The sequence below is a fragment of the Symphalangus syndactylus genome, chromosome 19, assembly GCF_028878055.3.
Source record: "Symphalangus syndactylus isolate Jambi chromosome 19, NHGRI_mSymSyn1-v2.1_pri, whole genome shotgun sequence".
NCBI classification, from domain to species: domain Eukaryota; kingdom Metazoa; phylum Chordata; class Mammalia; order Primates; family Hylobatidae; genus Symphalangus; species Symphalangus syndactylus.
The window spans coordinates 20,034,373-20,057,285 of record NC_072434.2 but is presented as its reverse complement, the minus strand read 5'-3'; the positions used below and the strand labels follow the sequence as shown (position 1 = coordinate 20,057,285).

General features: G+C 42.4%; 1 protein-coding gene, 1 long non-coding RNA gene and 1 pseudogene across 3 annotated transcripts; 2 read left to right on the top strand and 1 right to left on the bottom strand.

The window, feature by feature from the left end:
* Positions 1–2,413: 2,413 nt before the first annotated feature.
* On the bottom strand, positions 2,414–20,871 carry LOC129458048 (uncharacterized). Its single transcript, XR_010114717.1, has 4 exons — positions 20,531–20,871; positions 17,468–17,602; positions 15,946–16,056; positions 2,414–2,995 (listed from the first exon to the last, which is right to left on the bottom strand). It is a non-coding gene; the product is annotated as an uncharacterized lncRNA (long non-coding RNA).
* On the top strand, positions 19,926–21,128 carry LOC129458046 (thioredoxin-like protein 4A; annotated as a pseudogene).
* LOC129458045 (transcription factor BTF3-like) lies at positions 21,084–21,890 on the top strand. 2 transcript variants are annotated; one of them, XM_055233547.2, is made up of 2 exons: positions 21,084–21,503; positions 21,561–21,890. In XM_055233547.2, the coding sequence occupies exons 1-2, from the start codon at positions 21,119–21,121 to the stop codon at positions 21,605–21,607; spliced, it is 432 nt and encodes a 143-aa protein (XP_055089522.1). In that variant the 5' UTR covers positions 21,084–21,118; the 3' UTR covers positions 21,608–21,890. The 2 variants fall into 2 exon arrangements, with proteins under 2 accessions (XP_055089522.1, XP_055089521.1); XM_055233546.2 differs by having other exon boundaries at positions 21,084–21,890.
* Positions 21,891–22,913: the final 1,023 nt, after the last annotated feature.

Below are 22,913 nucleotides of genomic sequence, written 5' to 3'. Positions count from 1 at the left end.
GTCACATAAATAAAGTCTATATAATATGTAAGCTTTTGAGTGGATTTCTTTCACTCAGCATAGTTTGAGATTCATCCAAGTTATCATGTGTATTTATGGTTCATTCTTTTTATTGCTAGTAGTATTCTGTTGTATGGCTGTATCATAGTTTGTTTATCCATTCATCAGGTGAAGGACATTTGAGTTATTTCTAATTTTTGGTGATGATCGAAATTGCTTTAAACATTCATGTGCAGATTTCCATGTGAACCTAGTTTTTATTTCTCTGAAATATCCACAAGTATGATTTCTGAATCACATGGAAGGTGTATATTTAACTTTATAAAAAGCTGCCAAACTGTTTTTCAAAGTGATTATACCATTTCGTCTTCCCACTAGCAATGGATGAGAATTCCAATTGCTGCAACTTGGTATTGACAGCACTTTTGATTTTGGCCATTCTAATAGGCATGAAGAGGTATCTCATTGTGATTTTACTTTTTTTTTGTTTTTTTGAGATAGAGTCTCCTCTGTCACCCAGGCTGGAGTGCAGTGGTATGATCACAGCTCACTGCAGCCTCAACCTCCCAGGCTCCAGCAGTTCTCCTACCTGAACCTCCCTGAGTAGCTGAGACCACAGGCATGTGCCACCACTCCTGGCTAATTTTTAAAAAAATTTTTGTAAATACGAGCTTTCACTTTACTGCCCAGGCTGGTCTTGAACTCCTGGGCTCAAGTGATCCTCCCGCCTTGGCCTCCTAGAGTGTTGGGATTACAGACATGAGCCACCATGCTATCCTCATTATGATTTTAATTTGCATTTATCTAATGGTTGATGATAATAAACATGTTCTTATTTGCCATCTATATATTATCTTTGGTGAAGTGTCTGTTCAAATATTTTGCCCAGTTTTAATTGGATTGTTTTCTTCCACTTGAGTTGTGAGAGTTCTTTCTCGTTTTTTTCTTGAGATGGAGTTTCGTTCTTGTCACCCAGGCTGGAGTGCAACGGCACAGTCTCAGCTCACTGCAACCTCTGCCTCCAGGGTTCAAGCGATTCTCTGGCCTCAGCCTCCCAAGTAGCTGGAATTACAGGTGCCTGCCACCATGCCCAGCTAATTTTTGTATTTTTAGTAGAGATGGCGTTTCACCATGCTGGCCAGGCTGGTCTCAAACTCCTGACCTGAAGTGATCTGCCCGCTTCGGCCTCCCAAAGTGCCAGGATTATAGACATGAGCCGCCACGCCTGGCTGAGAGTTCTTTATATATTCTGAATACAAAACTCCTTGTTGGGTATTGCAAATATTTTATTTCAGCCTGTAGTTTGTCTTTCCATTGTCTTAAATTGTCTTTTGCACCGAGAAGGTTTTCAGTTTTGTTGAAGTCCAATTTATCAAATTTTTTTTTTTTTAGATGAAGTCTCTCTCTGTTGCCCAAGCTGGAGTGCAGTGGCATGATCTTGGCTCACTGCAACCTCTGCCTCCCGGGTTCAAGTGATTCTCCTTCCTCAGCCTCCCGAGTAGCTGGGACTACATGCATGTGCCACTATGCCCAGCTAATTTTTGTATTTTTAGTAGAGACAGGGTTTCACTATGTTGGCCAGGCTGGTCCAATCTATCAATTCTTTAAATGCAGCATGCTTTTGGATGTCACATCTGAGAACACTTTGCCTAACCCCAAGTTATAAATATTTTATCCTATATTTTCTTCTAAAAGTTTTATAGCTTTGTGGTTTACATTTCTATCCATGATCTATTTTAAATTTTATTTTGCATGAAGTATAAGGTTTAGGTTATGGTTTGTTTATTTTTGTATACAGATGTTCTTTTGTTCCAGCTTCTTTTGTAGAAAAGGCTATCCTTTCTCCATTGAGCTGCTTTTGCACCCTCCTCAAAAATCAGTTGGTATATTTTTGTGGGTCTATTTATGATTTCTGTATTCTGTTATATTGAACTATGTGTCTGTCCCTTCATGAATACCATACTGTCTTGATTCCTGTAGCTTTATAGTAAGTCTTGAAATTAGATAGTGTGATTCCTCTAACTTTATTCTTCTTTTCCAACATTGTTTTAACTATTCTGGTTCTTTGCCTTTCTATATAAATTGAGATTAGCTTGTCTAATCTCAATTCCAAAAGAATTCTGCTGGGATTTCAATTGGAACTGTGTTAAATCTATACATCAATATGGAAGAGAATGAGATCTTTATTATGTTAAGTTTTCAAATCCATGATTATAATGTTTCCATTTCTTTAGGTCTTTTAAAATTTCTTTCATTAGTATTTAATAATTTTCAACATACACATTCTGTATATGTTTTGTTAGGCTTATACTTAAGTTTTGGCACAACATTTAGTTATAAACAACAAGAAACTTGAAGAAAATTGCTAGATATAAAATGAAGCTAAAATAGAATGAAGTCCATTTCACCATAATTATTAAATATACATTGATAGTTTAATATGCTAATATCACAGAAAATACAAAGTACCCAGGAGATAAAAATAACAAAGGAGGTACAGAGCTCTCATGAGAAAATTATCAAATTTCCTTAAATGACATACAAAGAAGCCTTCCCATTTCAGTGGATGGCAACTCCATCCTTCCAGTAGTTTGGAAAAAATCTTTGCAGTTATCCTTATCCTTTTCTCAATGCTTACACCCAATTTTCGGAAAATTCTTTTGGTTTCGTCTTCAAAATATATTCAACATTTGGCTGTTTTCACCACTTCCATTGCCACCACTCTGGTCTAAACCATCATCTTTTCTTGCCTGGATTCCTGCAGAAGCATCCTCATTGGCCTTGTTTCCATCCTTGTTCCTCTGTAATCTAGTCTCTACATAGTAGGCAGAGTATTACTTTTATAACTTCAGCCAGATCATGCCAAACCCTTCAGTCAAAACCTTGCAATTCTTCTGCTTCACACTTGTTTATCTTCATTGTCTGTCTCCCGCTTTAGTATGTAAGCTCCATGAGGGTTGCAAACTTGGTCTGTTTACCGATGAACCTCAAGTGGCTAGGATAATGCAAATAATAAAAGAGGCAATTATTTGCTCTAGGAAAAAATTACACACAAAATATAATCACAGATCGCTACTGCTTAATCAAGAGGTCAAACAATTCCCAAGCACAGTGAAACTTCTAGGCTGACTTGCCACATCTCCACAAATCCAGTCGGTAAGGAAACAGTGGGCCCCATGACACAGCAGGCAGCATGGGCTTAACAGTTCCCCTTTCCCTGAAAGTTCCAAGAGGGAACTTGGTGAACGGTAGCAATGTTGAGTGGGCCTAGGTGGATGCTGAGCACACAATGGATCTGTCTCACAGCTGAGAAATGCTACGCTTAGGAAACCCCCAGTCTTATAAGGGGACCACTAGCAAGCCTACCCAATCTTTGCCCCACAGGGAGACATTATTTTTATTTTTCTGGTTAGCAAAGAAATCTCTGGGGAGGGAGAAGTGGGGAGATCTTACTATCCCTTAATATGGCTGGAGAACCATGCCTCTAAATTTCTCCCAGAGGGAGTCACTGTCTTAAAAAACAAATCTGCCCTCTGCAAAAGGAAGACACTACCTTTAGCTTCTAAGGCTGTTTGCTGCCCAAACATCCTGGAAAAGATAGTCTGAGATGTACAAATACTTTGGAGAATTGTCCCACAACTACTTGTTCAGCAGTGAATATTTTACAAAAGCATCATAATGTAATCATTGATTTAACTATATTGAAAGAATCGGGCTGGGTGAGGTGGCTTACACCTGTAATCCCAACACTTTGGGAGGCCAAGGCAGGTGGATCACTTGAAGCCAGGTGTGCGAGACCACCCTGGCCAACATGGTAAAACCTCGTCTCTACTAAAAGTACAAAAATTAACCAGGCGTAGTGGTGGGCGCCTGTAACCCCAGCTACTCGGGAGGCTGAGGCACAAGAATCGCTTGAACCCAGGAGGTGGAGGTTGCAGTGAGCTAAGATTGTGCCACTGCCCTCCAGCCTGGGTGACAGAGTGAAACTCTGTCTAAAAAAAAAAAAAAAAAAAAAAGAAAAGAAAGAATAGGAGAAAGATAAACGCATATTTGTTGACTTGGATAAAAGGACATGTCCTAATATGACAAGGAATTGTCTATAAAACAAACATTTTAAAATGGCATTTTAAGTATGTTATTTAGAAAGATGAACGCAACACTAGAAGAAATAATAGAAAGCCTTATAGTTATGTTTAGCGAACAGAACTAGGGCCAAGGGAGGTGGGGCTGTTTTTCTCTTTCTCTCCCCTTCCTCCCTTCCTCCCTTCCTTCCCTCCTTCCCTCTTTTCTTCCTTCCTTCCTTCCTTCCCTCCTTCCCTCCTTTCCTTCCTTCTTTCCTTCCCTCCCTTCCTTCCTTCCTTCCCTCCCTTCCTTCCTTCCTCTCTTTCTCTCTTTCTTCCTTCCTTTCCTTTCCTTTCCTTTCCTTTCCTTTCCTTTCCTTTCCTTTCCTTTCCTTTCCTTTCCTTTCCTTTCCTTTCCTTTCCTTTTCTTTTTCTGTCTTTCTACAGAGTTTCGCTCTTGTCGCCCAGGCTGGAGTGCAGCGGCGTGATGTTGACTCACTGCAACTTCCTCCTCCTGGGTTCAAGCGATTCTCCTGCCTCAGCCTCCCGAGTAGCTGGGATTACAGGCACGCCACCACACCTGGCTAATTTTTTATTTTTAGTAGAGATGGGGTTTCTCCATGCTGGTCAGGCTGGTCTCTAACTCCCGACCTCAGGTGATCTGCCTGCCTCGGCCTCCCAAAGTGCTGGGATTACAGGCATGAGCCACTGTGCCCGGCTGGGGCAGTTTTTCATTATAATCCTTTTGTTGCTATTTTTTTTTAATCTCCAGCGATCTGTGATCATGCCTCATTGAACCTGACCGATCAGCAGCCTTTGATCCAGCTGATTATTACCTGCTTTTGAAGCACTGTCTTCACAGCACACTCAATTGGTTTTCCTCCTACCTCTGTATCTACCTTTCCCACTCTCTTTTCTTGGGCCCCCTTCATCTGCTCTACCTCTTAATGTTGAAATGATCCAGGACTCCGTCCTTGCTAATCTCATGGCTTTATATGGTGACAAATCTCAAATTGTGCAACCAGGAAGTCATTAGAAATCTTGACAAGAACAAGTTTGGTTGAGTGGTAGAGGTAAAATCTTGGTTGAAGGGAGTCTGAGAGAGAAGTTCATAGATTTATAAAATATAGTTATAATCCTTTCAAGGACACAGATTATTTTTACACTATAAATCCCAAGTAAAACCTTATGTTGACCAAACACAAATCTAAACATAAAGACTTTACATTCATGAATTCTGTCCCTTATAGATATTTCTCCAGACATGTTTTATGTACCATGACTTATTTGTCGAACTAGTGGTTTTGCCTTTTGTGGTGGAAATAATTTCTTTTGACCCATCTGCTGTTTGAAAAATCTATTCTCTCCTTGCATCATTTGAACACTCTCTGCTTGTAGTACAATTGTTTAAATGTGGTCTCACCCTGTCACGAAAGCTGTTGCTGATTTATCAAAGAGCAGGGTTTCTCAACCTTGGCGCTACTGACATTTTGGGCTGGTCAATTCCTTGTTGTCAAGGGCTGTTCTGCCCATTGTAGTTTGCTTAGCAGTATGAACCAAAAGTATCCAAGACAGGTCTCAATCAACTTAGAAAATTTATTTTGCCAAGGTTAGGGATGCACCTGTGACACAGCCTCAGGAGGTCCTGACTACATGTCCCAAGGTGGTCAGAACACAGCTTGGTTTTATACATTTTAGGGATACATGAGACATCAATCAATACATGTAAGATGTACTTTGGTTTGGTCTGGAAAGGCAGGACAACTTGAAGCAGGGGCTTCCAAGTCATAGGTAGATAGGAGACAAATGGTTGCATTATTTTGAGTCTTTGATCAGCTTTTCACTGAATATGCAATTTACATGTAAGGTGGGGGTAGAGGAATGATCACTTATGCCTTAGTTTGGCTCAATGAATCTGCATTTTTACATAAACAAAAAGGCAGAGGGAGCCATCAGATGCGCATTTGTCTCAGGTGAGCAGGATGAGTTTGAGTTCTTTGTCCCGCACCTGTGAAGAGAAGCTATCAATTTACTTTGCCAAGGTGAAATTCAACAGAACTGTTTTAGGGTAAAGATCCTGAGGCCCACAAGGAATTTCCTTGCAGGCAAATTGTGAGGAAGGTATGTAGCTTTAAAAAACAAAAATCTTTGTAGCTCTCTTCTTTAGGAATAAAATGGGAGGCAGGGCTGGGCGCAGTGGCTCCTGCCTATAATCCCAGCACTTGGGGAGGCCGAGGCGGGTGGATTGCCTGGGGTCAGGGGTTCAGGACCAGCCTGGCCAACATGGTGAAACTCTGTCTCTACTGATAATACAAAAATTAGCTGGGCCTGGTGGTGGGGACCTGTACTCCCAGCTACCTGGGAGGCTGAAACAGGAGAATTGCTTGAACCTGGGGGGCAGAGGTCGCAGTGAGCCGAGATCGTGCCACTGCACTCCAGCCTGGGCAACAAGAGGAAAAACTCTTTTTTTCTCTTATTTCAAAAAAAAAAAAAAAAAAAAAAAGGAAGGGAGGCAGGTTTGTCTGACTGACACAGTTCCCAGCTTGACTTTTCCCTTTGGCTTAGTGATTTTGGGGTCCTGAAATTTATTCTCTGTTCACAGCAGCATCCCCAGCTATTGCACTAGATGTCAATAGTATCCTCTAGCTGTGAAAACCAAAAATATCTCCAGACATTGCTGAATGTCCCCCGGGGGAAGGGGGGATTGCTCCTGATTGAGAACCACAGTTGAAAAGAGGACCCTGGGACAATGGAATGCAGGGAGGCTTGGAAGAAGGCATATGTAGGGCGAGGGTAGAGTGGAAGTGGGGAAGCCAACTCAAACACTTCTTTGTGGTCTCATTTTATTTTTGCTTTTGCTCTGTTCTTTTCCACTCTTTGTTGTTTAAAACAGCCCAAGTTTCAGCCTCTGTTTTTCAGCATCTGCTACACTTCTTGTGCATCGTTCTGCCATGGTAGAGGCTGGGGTGAGGAGCCAATATCTGGAGGGAATTAGTGCCTTCCATGGGCACAAAAAGAGCCCTGGAAATAACTGAGATTGATTGTTTCTTTCTTTCTTTTTTCTAATTGTTTCTTTAATCTTTGTTTTCCTGCTCACTACCCCTTATTGTGTGCGGTGCTGTGCCTTGATCAGTCTTTGCTAAGGACATGGTCTGAATCAAGTCCAAGTTCTCCATGCCTCTTTGAGCCTTGTAATTTGTCAAAGAATAAAGGGAAAAATGGTATTCCAGGAAGTGAGTAGAGTGTAGGATGGCCAGTAGCAATGAACTGGTAGATGTAGGCAGTGGCTAGATGGTATTCTTGTGAAGAATTAGGAGTTAACCCTTTAAATGGTATTCTTGTGAAGAATTAGGAGTTAACCCTTTAAATGATGATGATACTGATGGTATTAGCTAATATAAACAAGCCCTTAGTACATGCCTGCTACTGTTTTAAGTGTGTTTCATTAATTAAATCATTTAATTTTCACAACCTCATGAGTAGGAGCTATTTTTATTCCTGTATTAGAGATGAGAAAAATGCCCAGAGGGATCCAAAGAACTTGCTCAAGAGGCAGAGCTATGTTTTTTATTCATGCACTCTGCCGTCAAATCCTCATTCTTAAGGCCAATGATATTTACGTACCACATGGTCACTCTAGAAAATGCCAGTGACATTGAACAAGGTTCCTATGGAAGTTGGGGATGCTTTGTTACATTTTTGTTGGTTTTGTTTTGCCTTTAGTAATATCTGTAGTCGCTGGATTGTTTTCAGTGGGGAGATTTCCTCAGGTACTGGGACAAGGTTTCTGACAAGCATGAGAGGTCATCAGGGCTCCTCATGTCTTGATAAGATATCACTGACACCGAGTACTGACCTAGACATTGAACTGCTTCCATCTCTTACCACACCTCATCTCCCTGATACCTTTTCTCCCATGCTTACACAGATTTAACTCAGTGGTCCATCCCTACAGTCATTGCCTTGCATATATTTTTAACTTCTTTGCTTCTCAATTCATTGTATAAGATTGGAAAATCCACAACACAGTTTAAATCCAGTGGTCAATCTTCACTATTTATTCTGAGCCTGCACCTATTTAGCTCACCATGGCTGGGGGAAACACACAACCGTGCTGATTGGTGTCATGTTGAATTCATAATCAAGAGCCTTGAGTAGGCCCTTAATGTTGTCTGTAATGCTTCCCTAATCCATTCTCTCTCATACTCTCATAGACAATTTCCCACCTTCTCTGTCCTCTAAGCCTCCCATACCTTTTCTCCATCCTCACTCTGAATTGATAACTTTGCCTCTTTTTTTTTCACTGAGAAATTAAAGTAATCAGAAGAGGACTTCTACAGACTCCCCCCACCGTATCTACCTAGCCACCAGCTTTAGCACCCATATACTCTGCCTTCTCCACCTGTTACCATTAGTTAATTTAAAATCACTCCCTCTGCTCAAGCACTGGATCTCATCTCCCTTCCTCTAATGAAGAACATTGCTATACAATTCTCCTATAAATAAATTACCAGTGATTTATTTATTGGCTTCCTTCCTTCATGGCAATTAAGTTTGCTACATTGATTGACTTTTCCTTTCCCAAAAGATTTCTCTGTGGCAGGTGACACTGCTGGATAGCATTTTACCCATAGTAGAACTTCTTTCAAAATTGAAGTCAGTCCTCTCACATCCTGCTGCTGCCTCATCAATTAAGTTTATGTAACATTCTAAATCATTTGTTGTCATTTCCATGTTCTTTTTTTTTTAAATTTTTTTGAGACGGAGTCTTGCTCTTTCATCCAGGCCAAGGTGCAGTGGCACGATCTCGGCTCACTGCAAGCTCCGCTTCCCAGGTTCACGCCATTCTCCTGCCTCAGCCTCCCGAGTAGCTGGGACTACAGGCGCCCGCCACCGCGCCCGGCTAATTTTTTGTATTTTTAGTAGAGACGGGGTTTCACCGTGTTAGCCAGGATGGTCTTGATCTCCTGACCTCGTGATCTGCCCGCCTTGGCCTCCCAAAGTGCTGGGATTACAGGCGTGAGCCACTGTGCCCGGCGTCATTTCCATGTTCATAGCATCTTCACTAGCAGTGGATTCCATTTCAAGAAACCCTCTTCTTTGATCATCCATAAGAAGTACCTCCTTACCAGTTTAAGTTTTATCATGCGATTGCAGCAATTTCAGTCACATCTTCAGGCTTCATTTCTAATTCTAGTTCTCTTGAACCAGAAGTACCACCTTTTCAGGTACTTCCTCCACTGAAGTCTTAAACCCTTCAAAGTCATTCATGAAGGCTGGAATTGACTTCTTCCAGACTCTTGTCAATGTTGATATTTTGAACTCCTCTCATGAATAAGAAATGTTCTTAATGGCATCTGAAATGGTAAATGCTTTCAGAGATTTTTCAACTTATTTTTCCCAGATCCGTCAGAGGAATCATGCAACTATCACCTCACTAGGCTGGGTGCAGTGGCTCATGCCTGTAATCCCAGCACTTTGGGAGACTGAGGCCAGGAGATCACTTGAGGTCAGGAATTCCAGACCTGCCTGGGCAACATGGTGAAACCCCGTCTCTACTAAGAATAAAAAAATTAGCCATGCATGGTGGCGGGTGCCTGTAGCTTTAGCTACTCAGGAGGCAGAGGCAGGAGAATCACTTGAAACCAGAAGGTGGAGGTGGCAGGTGAGCCGAGATTGTGCCATTGCACTCCAGCCTGGGTGACGGAACGAGGCTCCGTCTCAAAAACAAACAAACAAAACCAAAAAAACTATAGCCTTACTAAAAGTATTTCTTAAATCATAAGACTTGAAAGTCAAAATTACTCCTCGATCCATCCATATATGGCAGAATGGATGTTGTGTTGGCAGGCATAAAAACAATATTAATCTTCTTGTACATCTCCATCAGAGTTCTTGGGTGATCAGGTGCATTGCCAGTAAGCAATAATATTTTAAAAGTCATCTTTTTTTTGAGCAATAGTTTTCAACAGTGGACTTAAAATATTCAGCAAACCATGCTATCAACAGATGTGCTGTCATCCAGGCTTTGTTATTCCATTTCTAGAGCACAGGTAGAGTAGATTTAGCTATTTCTTTAGGGCCCTAGGATTTTTGGAATGGTAAATGAGCATTGGCTTCAACTTGAAGCCACCAGCTGCATTAGCCCCAAACAAGAGAGTGAGCCTGTACTTTGATGCTTTGAAGCCACGCATTGACTTCTCCTCTCTAGCTATGAAAGTCCTAGATGGCATCTTCTTCCATTAGAAGGCTGTTTCATTCACACTGACAATCTGTTGTTTAGTGTAGCCACTTTCATCAATGATCTTAGCTAGATCTTCTGGATAACTTGCTACACTTCAGCTCTTGCTGCTTCACCTTGCACTTTTATATTATGGGGAGGGCTTCTTTCCTTAAACTTATGAACCAACCTCTGCTAGCTTCAAACTTTTATTCTGCAGCTTCTTCACCTCTCTTAGCCTTCACAGAATTGAAGAGAGTTAGGGCCTTGCTCTGGATTAGGCTTTGGCTTAAGGGAATGTTTTGGCTGGTTTGATCTATCCAGACCACTCAAACTTTCTTCCTGTCAACAATAAGTCTGTTTCACTTTCTTATCATTCATATGTTCAGTGGAGGAGCACCTTAAATTTCCTTGAGAAACTTTTTATCTACATTCACAACTTAGCTAACTGTTTGACACGAGAGGCCTAGCTTTCAGCCTGTCTTGGTTTTCAACATGCTGTCCTTGCTAAGCTTCATCATTTCTGGTTTTTGATTTGAAGAGAGAGACATGTGATTCTTCTTTTTACTTTAACACCTAGAGGCCAATGTAGGGTTATTAATTGGCATAATTTCTTTTCTTTCTTTCTCTTTTTTTTTTGAGACCAAGTTTCACTCTTGTTGCCCAGGCTGGAGTGCAATGGCACCATCTCGGCTCACCACAACATCCGCCTCCTGGGTTCAAGTGATTCTCCTGCCTCAGCCTCTCGAGTAGCTGGGATTACAGGCATACGCCACCACACCCGGCTAATTTTGTGTTTTTAGTAGAGATGGGGTTTCTCCGTGTTGGTCAGGCTGGTCTTGAACTCCCTACCTCAGGTGATCTGCCTGCCTCAGCCTCCCAAAGTGCTGGGATTACAGGTGTGAGCCACTGTGCTCGGCCTCTTTTTTTTTTTTTTTTTTTTTGAGATGGAGTTTTGCTCTGTTGCCCAGGCTGGAGTGCAGTGACACAATCTCGGCTCACTGCAAACTCTGCCTCCCAGGTTCAAATGATTCTCCTGCCTCAGCCTTCTGAGTAGCTGGGATTACAGGCATGTGCCACCATTCCTGGCTAATTTTTATATTTTTAGCAGAGACAGGGTTTCACTATGTTGGCCAGGCTTGTCTCAAACCCCTGACCTCAGGAGATCTGCCCGCCTTGGCCTCCCAAAGTGCTAGGATTACAGGCGTGAGTCACCGCACCTGGTCAGTTGGCATAAGTTTAATATTGTGTTTCAGGGAGAAGAGAGGCCCAAGGAGAAGGAGAGGGATGGGGAGTGGCTGGCTGATTGGTGGAGCAGTCAGAACACACACAACATTTATTGATCAACTTTGCTGTCTTATAAGGGTTAGTTCATGGCACTCCCAAATAACATTAGTAACATCAAAGATCACTGACCACAGATCACCGTGACAGATATAATAATAGTGATGAAAAAGTTTGAAATATTTTTAGAATTACCAAAACCTGACACAGACACATGAAGTGACACATGCTATTGGGGAAATGGTACTGATAGTCTTGCTCAATGCAGGGTTGCCACAGACCTTCAATTTGTAAAACACACAATATCTGCCAAGCACATTTTACAGTGAAATGCAGTAAAGCAAGATATACCTGCATAATTTTCCATGCTGTTACCTCCAACTTTTTTAAAGTTATTAGATTCAGGTGAGCCTCTTATTGCTCGGAAAAGCTGTATTTGTTTTCTAACTGAGTAAGACAGTCTGTTTTTGGCTAATGCCAAAATGTAGTTAATTTCTGTTTTTAATAGATTATATTTATATTTATGGATTTGTTTATCTCGAATGTGATGTATATCACAGCACATACCTTTTATTTTTATTTTTATTCCCTCTTTTATTGCCTAAAAAGATTGGGATCCATTGAGTTTTTCTTTTCTTCCCCATTACATTTCATTTTCTCTCTAGTTTGGGCATTAAACACTATTTCTAGTGTTTGGAATTATCCTAAAAATTTAACACAAATATTTTTACTTAATGTTTATAGTTAATATGATTACTCTTCCACTGAACTAGAAACTTAGAATACTTTAACCCTGATTAGCGTCCCTCTTTCTCAATATATAAACATGTATACACACGGCCGGGCGCGGTGGCTCACGCCTGTAATCCCAGCACTTTGGGAGGCCGAGGTGGGTGGATCACGAGGTCAGGAGATCGAGACCACGGTGAAACCCCGTCTTTACTAAAAATACAAAAAATTAGCCGGCGCAGTGGCAGGTGCCTGTAGTTCCAGGTACTCGGGAGGCTGAGGCAGGAGAATGGCGTGAACCCGGGAGGCAGAGCTTGCAATGAGCCGAGACTGCACCAGCCTGGGCAACAGAGCAAGACTCCATCTCGAGGTAAAAAAAAAAAAAAAAAAAAGAAATTGTGATGTGGTTTTATCGGTCAAAGTATTGTGGTCAATACTTTGGAAGGCTCTTGGGGTAGCTTTGTGAAGGGCAAGGCACTCTAGCATGGGCAAGGCTGCTGGGTACGAAAGGCAAATTTGCTGACTTGGCAAAATATCTTAGCCTGGCCTTGACCTTCAATTATCTCAGCTACCACAGGTCAACCTGTGGATTAGAGGATCTCTGGAAATCTATGTAAACCCAAGAGTCCAGCAGTCTAGTGCACTGAGACCCAAAGTCCACACTTTGCCCTCTACCCAATGCCTTTTCCCACGGCTCCCTCTGGCTCCTCTCCCTTCCTGTCTTCCCCTCCCTAGGGGCCTACCATGACTGAGCTTCACTATGGGACAGCTCCTTCCCAGGGTCACTATGGCCTGTCCTGTTGGTCATTCAAGGGGTGACCGGGGGGAGGAAAACACACCAAATTCCAGAGCATGGCCCTGCCTCAGAGCACACTCTTTCCTTGCCACATGCTAGTCACTTCCCTTTTTGACCCTCCTTACTTTTTCTGGCTAAAATACCCTGTCTGATCTTCTCCCAGTCAGACCACTCCCTCCCAGGTACTCACTCTTTTCCTGGGGAGGGGCTCCAACCAGGAATTGGTAGCTGGCATGCTGGAGAAGAGGGGAGTCTCTCTGCATCTCCTTGAAGGTTTGCAGGTGGTTCTTGCTTTCAGAGTTGTTTTGTTTGACAGCTATTCGCCAAGCTATGTCCTCCTTTTCCTTTTGAGGATAAGATATGTCAGTCCTGAGGTTCACCCCCAGATTCTCTGGAGACAATTGAGGAGCAGCCTTTGAGGACAGGCTGGGCAAGCCCCAGCTTCCTGTGTCCAGGGAAGCCAAGTGTCAGGGCTCAGGGAACCGCTCTCCCCACCTCATCATGAGACCACACAGGGCTTTCCAGCAGAGGCCATGGGTCCTGAGTTGGAAAGTGGGGCTCCCTGGTTTGTGTGGAGTGCCTGAGGGAAAGGCTAAGGCTTGTGCGGAGTAAGCACTTGCGTGCCCCCACCGTTGTCAGGCTGGCCAGTGTCGTCTACCTCGGCTTAGGCCTGGGCTAGGTTCTGTGAGCTATGCTGGCACCCAGTGCCTGGCCCTGTCCTCAAGGAACATAGGCCCCGGTGCCTCAACTCTAGAGTACTTTCTTTTGCTCAAATCTGACCACGCACACTTTTCTGAACCATTCACCACACCTGCCCTGTGCTTAGCTTCAGCTGGTCTGAGATGTTTTAGGAAAAATGTGGATTTCAAAGCCTGGCCAGGAACTGTGTGAGGTTTGGTCTTCTCACTTGCAGATGTTGTCCACTTAGGGAAGCTATTTCCAATCCTTCATGTGAGAAATAGGAAAAATTACATCTCCATGCTAGGTCCTAGTTGGGAAGTGGCCAGCACCCAGGTCGTCATTGCCTGCTAGTCCTGCCAGTCAGCCTGGTACTTTAGAGGTGGGCGTGCACTACCCTCCCCACACCTGGAGTCCCCTTTCTTCCTCCCTGCTCCTAGTCAAATCCCACTGATATATGAAGGGATAGTGGAAAGTGGCTGTTTTAAATTCAGGAATTTAGAAAGTAACTGTGAATCAAGCTGGTAGTGTTGGTTTTGAATGATTTTTTCAATAACACGCAAGTCCTTTACAGAGTTTTTGAAGGAAAGCTACAGGAAGTCTCTATCACTCCTATTCCATACCCCTCTGGCAAACGGGTCTCCTAGTAACCACAAATTAGGCATCTCATTGTCAGTTGTCTCCTATGTCTGGTACTACTCTGTTTTCCCCTGGAAATGTCTGTTTTCTTCATCTATACTTCTCTACTGTAACCATTGATGGTTATAACAAATTACTCATGTATTTCTTTCATGGGTTAGCAATTTACAGAAAGTAAATTGCCTTTTTTTTTTTTTTTTGAGACAGAGTTTCACTCTGTTGCCCAGGCTAGAGTGCACTGGTGTGATCTTGGTTCACTGCAACCTCTCCCTCCTGGGCTAAAGCCATCCTCCCACCACAGCCTCCCAAGTAGCTGGGACTACAGGTGTGCACCACCAGCCCTGGCTAATTTTTTGTATTTTTGGTAGAGATAGGGTTTTACCATGTTCTGGTCTCAAATTCCTGATCTGACTACCTCGGTCTCCCAAATTGCTGGAATTATAGGCATGAGCAACTGCGCCCAGCCATCTTTTCTTAAGAAAAACAAAACAAAATTATTTCATTTCCTTTACGTTTATTAAAAAAATTATTCTGTCTTGACTTCTCTTTTCTGAGAACATTTACAGTGATTCTAGAGTTTCCCACATAGATGGGGCCTAAATGTTGATTTTTATTTAGCTATTTTCCTACTTAATAATTGAAAATGGGTTCCACTATCAGGTTCTGGTACTCACCAACAGAAGTTTATATTCAGCATTTTGGATTTTTCTCATGGAGGAAGAAGCTCATGAGGAATAAGGATATAATTGCTGTGACATATTTCCCAAAGCAATGATGCATGCTGCCAGGGGTTGGATGTAGCTCTGCAGAGAAATGTGGGCAGCACATGGATCTTAAGTACCTCCTCAGAGAAGCACACAGGCGCCATTTTCTTACCCTTTCCCCTTCTGTTCCTACTTCAAGGTATCACTGGCTTATTCTTTCCTGAGCTTTCTCCCTCTGCATACTAACACCTCTCACCCCAAATTTTTGCTATCTAAAAATGGCAAAAATTGCCATCTAAATGGCCTTTTAAAAGGCCAAGGAGCTTGATTCTTTTTATTCTTTACATTCTGTACTTCCTGATGGGTTTTCAAATGTATTCTTATTTTCTAGCTTTTTATGACAGGAAGTTAACTAAAGATGCCTTTATTTACCTGCTTAAGACAAGGATACGTCTTAGGAGGACCATGCAATAGAAGGGAAAAACCCTCTTGGAGTAGGGATCCAACCAGAAGAGGTGTTGTACCAAGGAAAGGAAACCAAAATAGAAGGTAAAGGGCCCAAGTATGATGCTTTCAAATCCCACATCTCCACTAAACCTCCCTGCTCCTGTCTCCCAGCCATAATGCTGACTGATTCCTCAAGGCTTACCCTTCCAAATTCATGTTTGGTTGGAGCAGTAGAATTTTTGTAGGAACTTCTACCTCAGAGTCTAGTAAAAAATCGATATTTGAGTATAAACCCTCATCGCATATGCCACATTTCCAACGGAAATATTGAGGTAGCAAGGAAAATGGAAACTAACTGGAAGTTTCTAACCATGTGAAAATTCTCACCATAATCAGAGCAGTATGTCCACTGGAATCATTTCATCTGCCTTTGGCTCTTGGATCACACACAGACAAATATAATTTGAAGCTCCTCTGAAAGCAGGGATTTTTCTGAAACTAAAAATAAAACAACCTTAGTGTCTGAAGGGCAGGGCTCTGACTGCACAGAGTAGGTTGAAGCCACTGAATGTTTCCTATAAGACAGCCAAGCCTGGTCAACACTCCCAGGAGACACTACCTAGCAACCATTGTTCTTTCTGAATGGGGAGCAGGCAGCTCACCATCTCCCCCATCACTTGTAAGTGAAAGTTAGATTTGGGTGGTGAGAAGTGTTAACACCAGCTTTCTAGCTGTGGTAAACACAGTAAGTCCTCTAAATATTCCATTTGCTCCTCTATTCTTGGCCCCCTTGCAGGTAAGTGAGGCCACAATACTAACTCTAGCCAATGAAAAATGAGTGGAAATTAGTATGTATCCTTTCTGGGGTAAGACAGTAAAAAACCCACTTGAAATTCTCCATTTTTTCTCTTCCCTTACTCTGGTGACTAAGTTGGCTATGCATTCCAGATGGCATAGCTGCAAGACAGTGGCTCATCTGTCAGCCTAGTTCCATGAGTGACTATATGGAGCAGAGTCAACACCTGGATGAGACATATAATTTGGGGGAGAAATAAACTTTTATTGTATTTAACCACTGAGATTTGGGGTTGTTTGTTACCACAGCATAACTTAGCTATCCTGATTTGACCCAGTATTTTAGAAATCGTTTAGAATGCAATTCCACCACTTTGAATTAAATTGGCAGGTTTTGAATAATACCTTCAACAACTTACAAAGCCCTCATGGAGAATTGTAAAGAAGAGCTACAGGGAGCTGTTGAGTCTTTCTTCATTATTCTCATTCCACATCCCCTTTCCAGGCTAAGATCAGGCCCAAAGGGTAAGTAGATCTCTTAGTTACCACAAATTGGTCATTAAACCTCTATTCTTTCCTAGCCCCTCTGATGTTAATGTTTGACCCAAGAAATTTCCATATTCTTCCTCTGCTCTGCTTCAGTTTTATCATTGACATCATCCCACTTTTCCCCTGGCCTTGTGGAATTTTACAGTATGTGTGCATGGCCCAGTAGTCTTGACTTGAGGAAACTCACATGCAGATTTCTGGAGCTCTTTTTCCTGCATAGTTCTCTCCTTCCTGGAATTCTGCTCTGTAATGTCTGTGGTTCAGAAATTACCTCAATGCAGAAACCCAGGGGAACTGTAAGGCTTACTTTGTGTCTGTACTTTCTCTCCTGGGTTACTTGTTGTTCAATGTCCGAAGACATTTTTTTTTCTTATATTTTATCCAATTTTCTAGTTGTTTATAACAGGAAGTTAATACCAGTTCTAATTACCCCATAAAGATCCTAAATTCAACTTTTAAATCTAAAAACATCTACAATTATAGATGAGCTTTACTTAGTGATAGTATTATTTTGCTAAAGGCACATGTATAAAACTATAGCATTATGCTATAGGTCATGACTTACTTGAGACTGAGATAAATAAGCATCTTTTTCCTCTTCCTCTTCTCCTTTTCCTTCTCCTACCCCTTCCTACTTTTTCTTCTTAGTCTTCAAAAAAAGCTTCCTCATCTTCTTTCTTCTCTCTCAACCAAAATGCTTCTTTTAAAAAAATTTATATAGAAGTAAAAATGAGCATAAAATTTCCAGTATAAAATACAATCATTAGTCTAAGAGCTAGTATTATTGTAACTTCAGTTTGAGACTCCACATTTTGTTTTCTACATCATTTTAGAGACTAATACATTTTAAAAAACAACTATTAGTCTATGTTTTTGGACACACAATGTATAAAGATATTTTACGATATCAATAGCTGAAAGGGGTGGGGAGCCAGCAGTATAGGAGCAGACTTTTGTATCTCTTGAAGTTAAGTTAGTATACATTCAAATTAGAGTGTCATAACTTCAGGATGTGAAGTGTAATCCCCATGGCAACCTTAAATAAAATGGTTATAGAATATACACAAAAGGGAATGAGAAGAAAAGTAAAACATTACACTACAAAAAACCCCAGCTAAACACAAAAGAAGACAGTAATGCAGGAACGAGGAACCAAAGATCTATAAGGCATATAGAAAAACAATAGCAAAACCTGTGTGAGATTTTCCTACATAGCCCTGGTATTTATATGGTTTATTTAAAAATTGGCCCACATTGTTATTTTTCAAAATATAGTTTTCTCTTATTCAGCTCTCCTTCCTTTACATTTTATAACTTGACAATTCTGCGTATTACAATAGTGATTCTTTCCTATTACCCACTGTTGATGCTATTAGAGAACTTTTATATATTCTACAACTATTCTTTCTTCTTTGTTTTGAGGCAGTGTTTTACTCCTGTTGCCCAGGCTGGAGTGCAGTGGTGCAATCATGGTTCACTGCAGCCTCAACTTCCCTGGTTCAGGCAATCCTCCTGCCTCAGCCTCCCAAGTAGCTGAGACTACAGGTGTGCACCACCACACCCAGCTAATTTTCTGTATTTTTAGTGGAGACAGATTTTTGCCATGTTGCTCAGGCTGGTCTCGAACTCCTGAGTCCAAGTGATTTGCCCATCTCAGCCTCCCAAAGTGCTGAGATTACAGGTGTGAGCCATTGTGCCCAGCAAAATATTCTTTCTTTTTTTTTTTTTTTTTTTTTTTTGAGACAGAGTCTTGCTCTGTCGCCCAGGCTGGAGTGCAGTGGCGCAATCTCGGCTCACTGCAAGCTCCGCCTCCTGGGTTCACGCCATTCTCCTGCCTCAGCCTCTCCGAGTAGCTGGGACTACAGGCGCCCGCCACCACGCCCGGCTAATTTTTTTTTTTTTTGTATTTTTAGTAGAGACGGGGTTTCACCGTGGTCTCGATCTCCTGACCTCGTGATCCGCCCGCCTCGGCCTCCCAAAGTGCTGGGATTACAAGCGTGAGCCACCGCGCCCGGCCAAAATATTCTTTCTTACCCCGAGTTTTTTTTTAATAATCTTACTGTATTATATTTTATTCAAAGTATTTGTTAGCTATCCTGACATTCTTGATCACTGGACCTTTATCCTATGTACATTAAAAAAATTTTGTGACTGGCACATAATAATTGTACATATTTATGGAGTGTAATGTGATGTTTCAGTACCTGTATAAATTGTGCAATGACCAAATCAGAGTAATTAGCATACCCATCACCTTGAACATTTATTTCTTTGTGAGGATAATATTAAAAAACCTCTTGGCTGGGCGCGGTGGCTCACGCTTGTAATCCTAGCACTTTGGGAGGCCGAGGCGGGAGGATCACGAGGTCAGGAGATCGAGACCATGGTGAAACCCCGTCTCTACTAAAAATACAAAAAATTAGCCGGGCGTGGTGGCGGGCGCCTGTAGTCCCAGCTACTCGGAGAGGCTGAGGCAGGAGAATGGCGTGAACCCGGGAGGCGGAGCTTGCAGTGAGCCGTGATTGCGCCACTGCACTCCAGCCTGGGCGACAGAGCAAGACTCTGTCTCAAAAAAAAAAAAAACCTCTCCTCTAGCTGTTTTGAAACATGCATTATTGTTAATTCTAGTCATCCTAGTATACAATAGACCACCAGAACTTATTCCCCCTATCTAACTACAGCTTTGTACTCACTGAACAATCTCTCATTATCCTTGCTCTCCAACTACCCTCCCCATCCTGTGGTAACCACTATTCTAGTCTACTTCTATGCGAGTGCCTACTGAGGTACCCCACTCGACATACTAAAATTTTGTCATAGCTTATCAAAACTATATTCTAGGACCTCCCTTTAGAAAAGAAAGAAGAAATCGCAGAGGGAAATTGGAAAATACTTAGAGATAAATGAAAATTAAAATACAGCATACCGGCGTGCGCGCCCAGGCGTTCGCCGGGTGGCAGTCCCAGCGGAGCTTGCAGGTACGGGCGGGACCCGGTTTCGTTCGCGGGCCCGGGGTAGCGGGGGCCGGGGAGTGAGGGGCCGGCTGAGCCCACCTCGCTGGGCCCTCCCTGGCGCCCGGCCTTCGGCGGCGGTGGCGAGCGCGCGGGCCGCCATGTCGTACATGCTCCCGCACCTGCACAACGGCTGGCAGGTGGACCAGGCCATCCTCTCGGAGGAGGACCGCGTGGTCGTCATCTGCTTCGGCCACGACTGGGACCCTACGTGCATGAAGATGGACGAGGTCCTGTACAGCATCGCCGAGAAGGAACAAGCACATCATGATTGACTTGGGGACTGGCAACAACAACAAGATTAACTGGGCCATGGAGGACAAGCAGAAGATGGTCGACATCATAGAGACCGTGTACCGCGGGGCCCACAAAGGCCGCGGCCTGGTGGTGTCCCCCAAGGACTACTCCACCAAGTACCACTGCTGAGGTGCCCTCAGTCTGCGCGGATAAATGTCGTGGATCCCTTTTTGTGTGGAAATGTTTCAAGCTATTTAAAGCCTTTGGAAAATACAGGAAGCTCCAGGGCTGGAGGACCTCTGAGATGGAATTGATTACATGGTCTTAACTCACCGAAATAAACAAGCACGTGGTGAGAAAAAAAAAAAAATACAACATACCAAAACTTAGAGGATGCAATAAAAGCCACGTGTGTTAGGTAACAAGAGCACCCTAATGGCGCTGGTTCCGGGTTCTTCTTCCTCCCCAACACAGGCCCGCCAAAAGGAGCCAATCAGAGGTCACGCCTTCCCGCCTCAGCCTAGACCCAGCCCCTCAGCCAACCAGCGACCCCCAGGTAACGACCCTAGGCATAAAAGACGGAGGCTGCAGCGCCCTCGCTCTCTTTCTTCTTCCGCTTCGGCTCTCCCTCGGACTCCTCCGATAAAGATCTCTTGACTGCAACCGGTGTGGCGTGGTCTGAGTCTGAGCCTACAGAGTCACCCTTTCAATGTGGAGGGGTTAATTTATAGCTATAAATTCTCATACTTAGAAAGAAGAAAGATCTCAAATCGACAACCTTACAGTTTCAAGAACTAGAAAAAGATAACAAAGTTCAAAGCTAGCAGAAGGAAGTAACTAATAATAAAGCAGAGATAGGCTGCCATCTTGCGTCCCCGCGTGTGTGTGCCTAATCTCAGCTGGTCCACCTGAGACCCTTTGAGCACCAACCCTAGTCCCCCGCGCGGCCCCTTATTCGCTCGGACAAGATGAAAGAAACAGTCATGAACCAAGAAAAACTCGCCAAACTGCAGGCACAAGTGCGCATTGGTGGGAAAGGAACTGCTCACAGAAAGAAGAAGGTGGTTCATAGAACAGCCATAGCAGATGATAAAAAACTTCAGTTCTCCTTAAAGAAGTTAGGGGTAAACAATATCTCTGGTATTGAAGAGGTGAATATGTTTACAAACCAAGGAACAGTGATCCACTTTAACAACCCTAAAGTTCAGGCATCTCTGGCAGCGAACACTTTAACCATTACAGGCCATGCTGAGACGAAGCAGCTGACAGAAATGCTACCCAGCATCTTAAACCAGCTTGGTGCAGATAGTCTGACTAGTTTAAGGAGACTAGCTGAAGCTCTGCCCAAACAATCTGTGGATGGAAAAGCACCACTTGCTACTGGAGAGGATGATGATGATGAAGTTCCAGATCTTGCGGAGAATTTTGATGAGGCTTCCAAGAATGAGGGAAACTGAATTAAGTCAACTTCTGAAGATAAAACTTGAAGAAGTTACTGGGAGCTGCTATTTTATATTATGACTGCTTTTAAAGAAATTTTTGTTTATGGATCTGATAAAATCTAGATCTCTAATATTTTTAAGCCCAAGCCTCTTGGACACTGCAGCTCTTTTCAGTTTTTGCTTATACACAATTCATTCTTTGCAGCTAATTAAGATGAAGAAGCCTGGGAATCAAGTTTGAAACAAACGTTAATAAAGTTCTTTGCCTAGTAAAAAAATAAAATAAAATAAAAATAAAGCAGAGATAAACAAAATAGAGAACAGAAAAATTATAAAGAAAATATGATGACTCACACCTGTAATCCCAGCACTTTGGGAGGCCGAGGTGGCTGGATCACTTGAGGCCAGGAGGTCAAGACCAGCCTGGCCAATGTGGTGAAACCCTGTCTCTGCAAAAAATGCAAAAATTAGCTAGGCATGGTGGTGCACATCTGTAATGCCAGCTACTTGGGAGGCTGAGGTGAGGGGATCACTTGAACCCGGGAGGCAGAGTTTGCAGTGGGCTGAGATTGCACGACTGCATTCCAGCCTGGGTGACAGAGTGATACTCTGTCTCAAAGAAAAAGAAAAGAAACTAATCCAAAAGTTGTTCTTTGAAGAGACGAACAAAATTGATAAATCTTTAGCTAGACTGAGTAAGAATAAAAGGAGAGAAGACTAAAATACTAAAATCAGAAAGTGGGACATTACTATTGATTCACAGAAATAAAAAGGATTATAAGAGACTATTATGAACAATTGTATGCCAACAAATTGGATATCCCAGATTAAACGGACAAATTCCTAGAAACACAAAACCTACCAAGACTGAATCATTAAAAAATAGAAACCATGAGTTGACTCATAATTAGTAAGATCTAATCAGTAATAAAAAAAATCTCCCGACAAAGACAGCCCTGGATCTGATGGCTTCTGTGGTGAATTCTACCAAACATTTAAAGAACTAACATGAATCCTCAAGCTGTTCCAAAAAATTTAAGAGGAGGAAACACTCCCTATTTCACCCTGTGAGGCTGGTTTTGCCCTGATACCAAAGCTAGCAAAAACACAACAAGGAAACTACAGATCAATATCCCTTTTGAACATTCATATAAAAATCCTCAACAAAATACTAGTCAAAAGAATTAAGCAGCATCTTAAGGATTATATACCATGATCAAGAGGGATTTATTCCTGGATATAATAATGGATTAACATATGAAAACCAATGTAATACACCACATTAACATAATGAAGGGAAAGAAAACCACATAATTATCTC

Excerpts from the sequence above, each read along its gene's own strand:
- LOC129458045 (XM_055233546.2), top strand. The coding sequence starts at position 21,119 with ATGAAAGAAACAGTCATGAACCAAGAAAAACTCGCCAAACTGCAGGCA.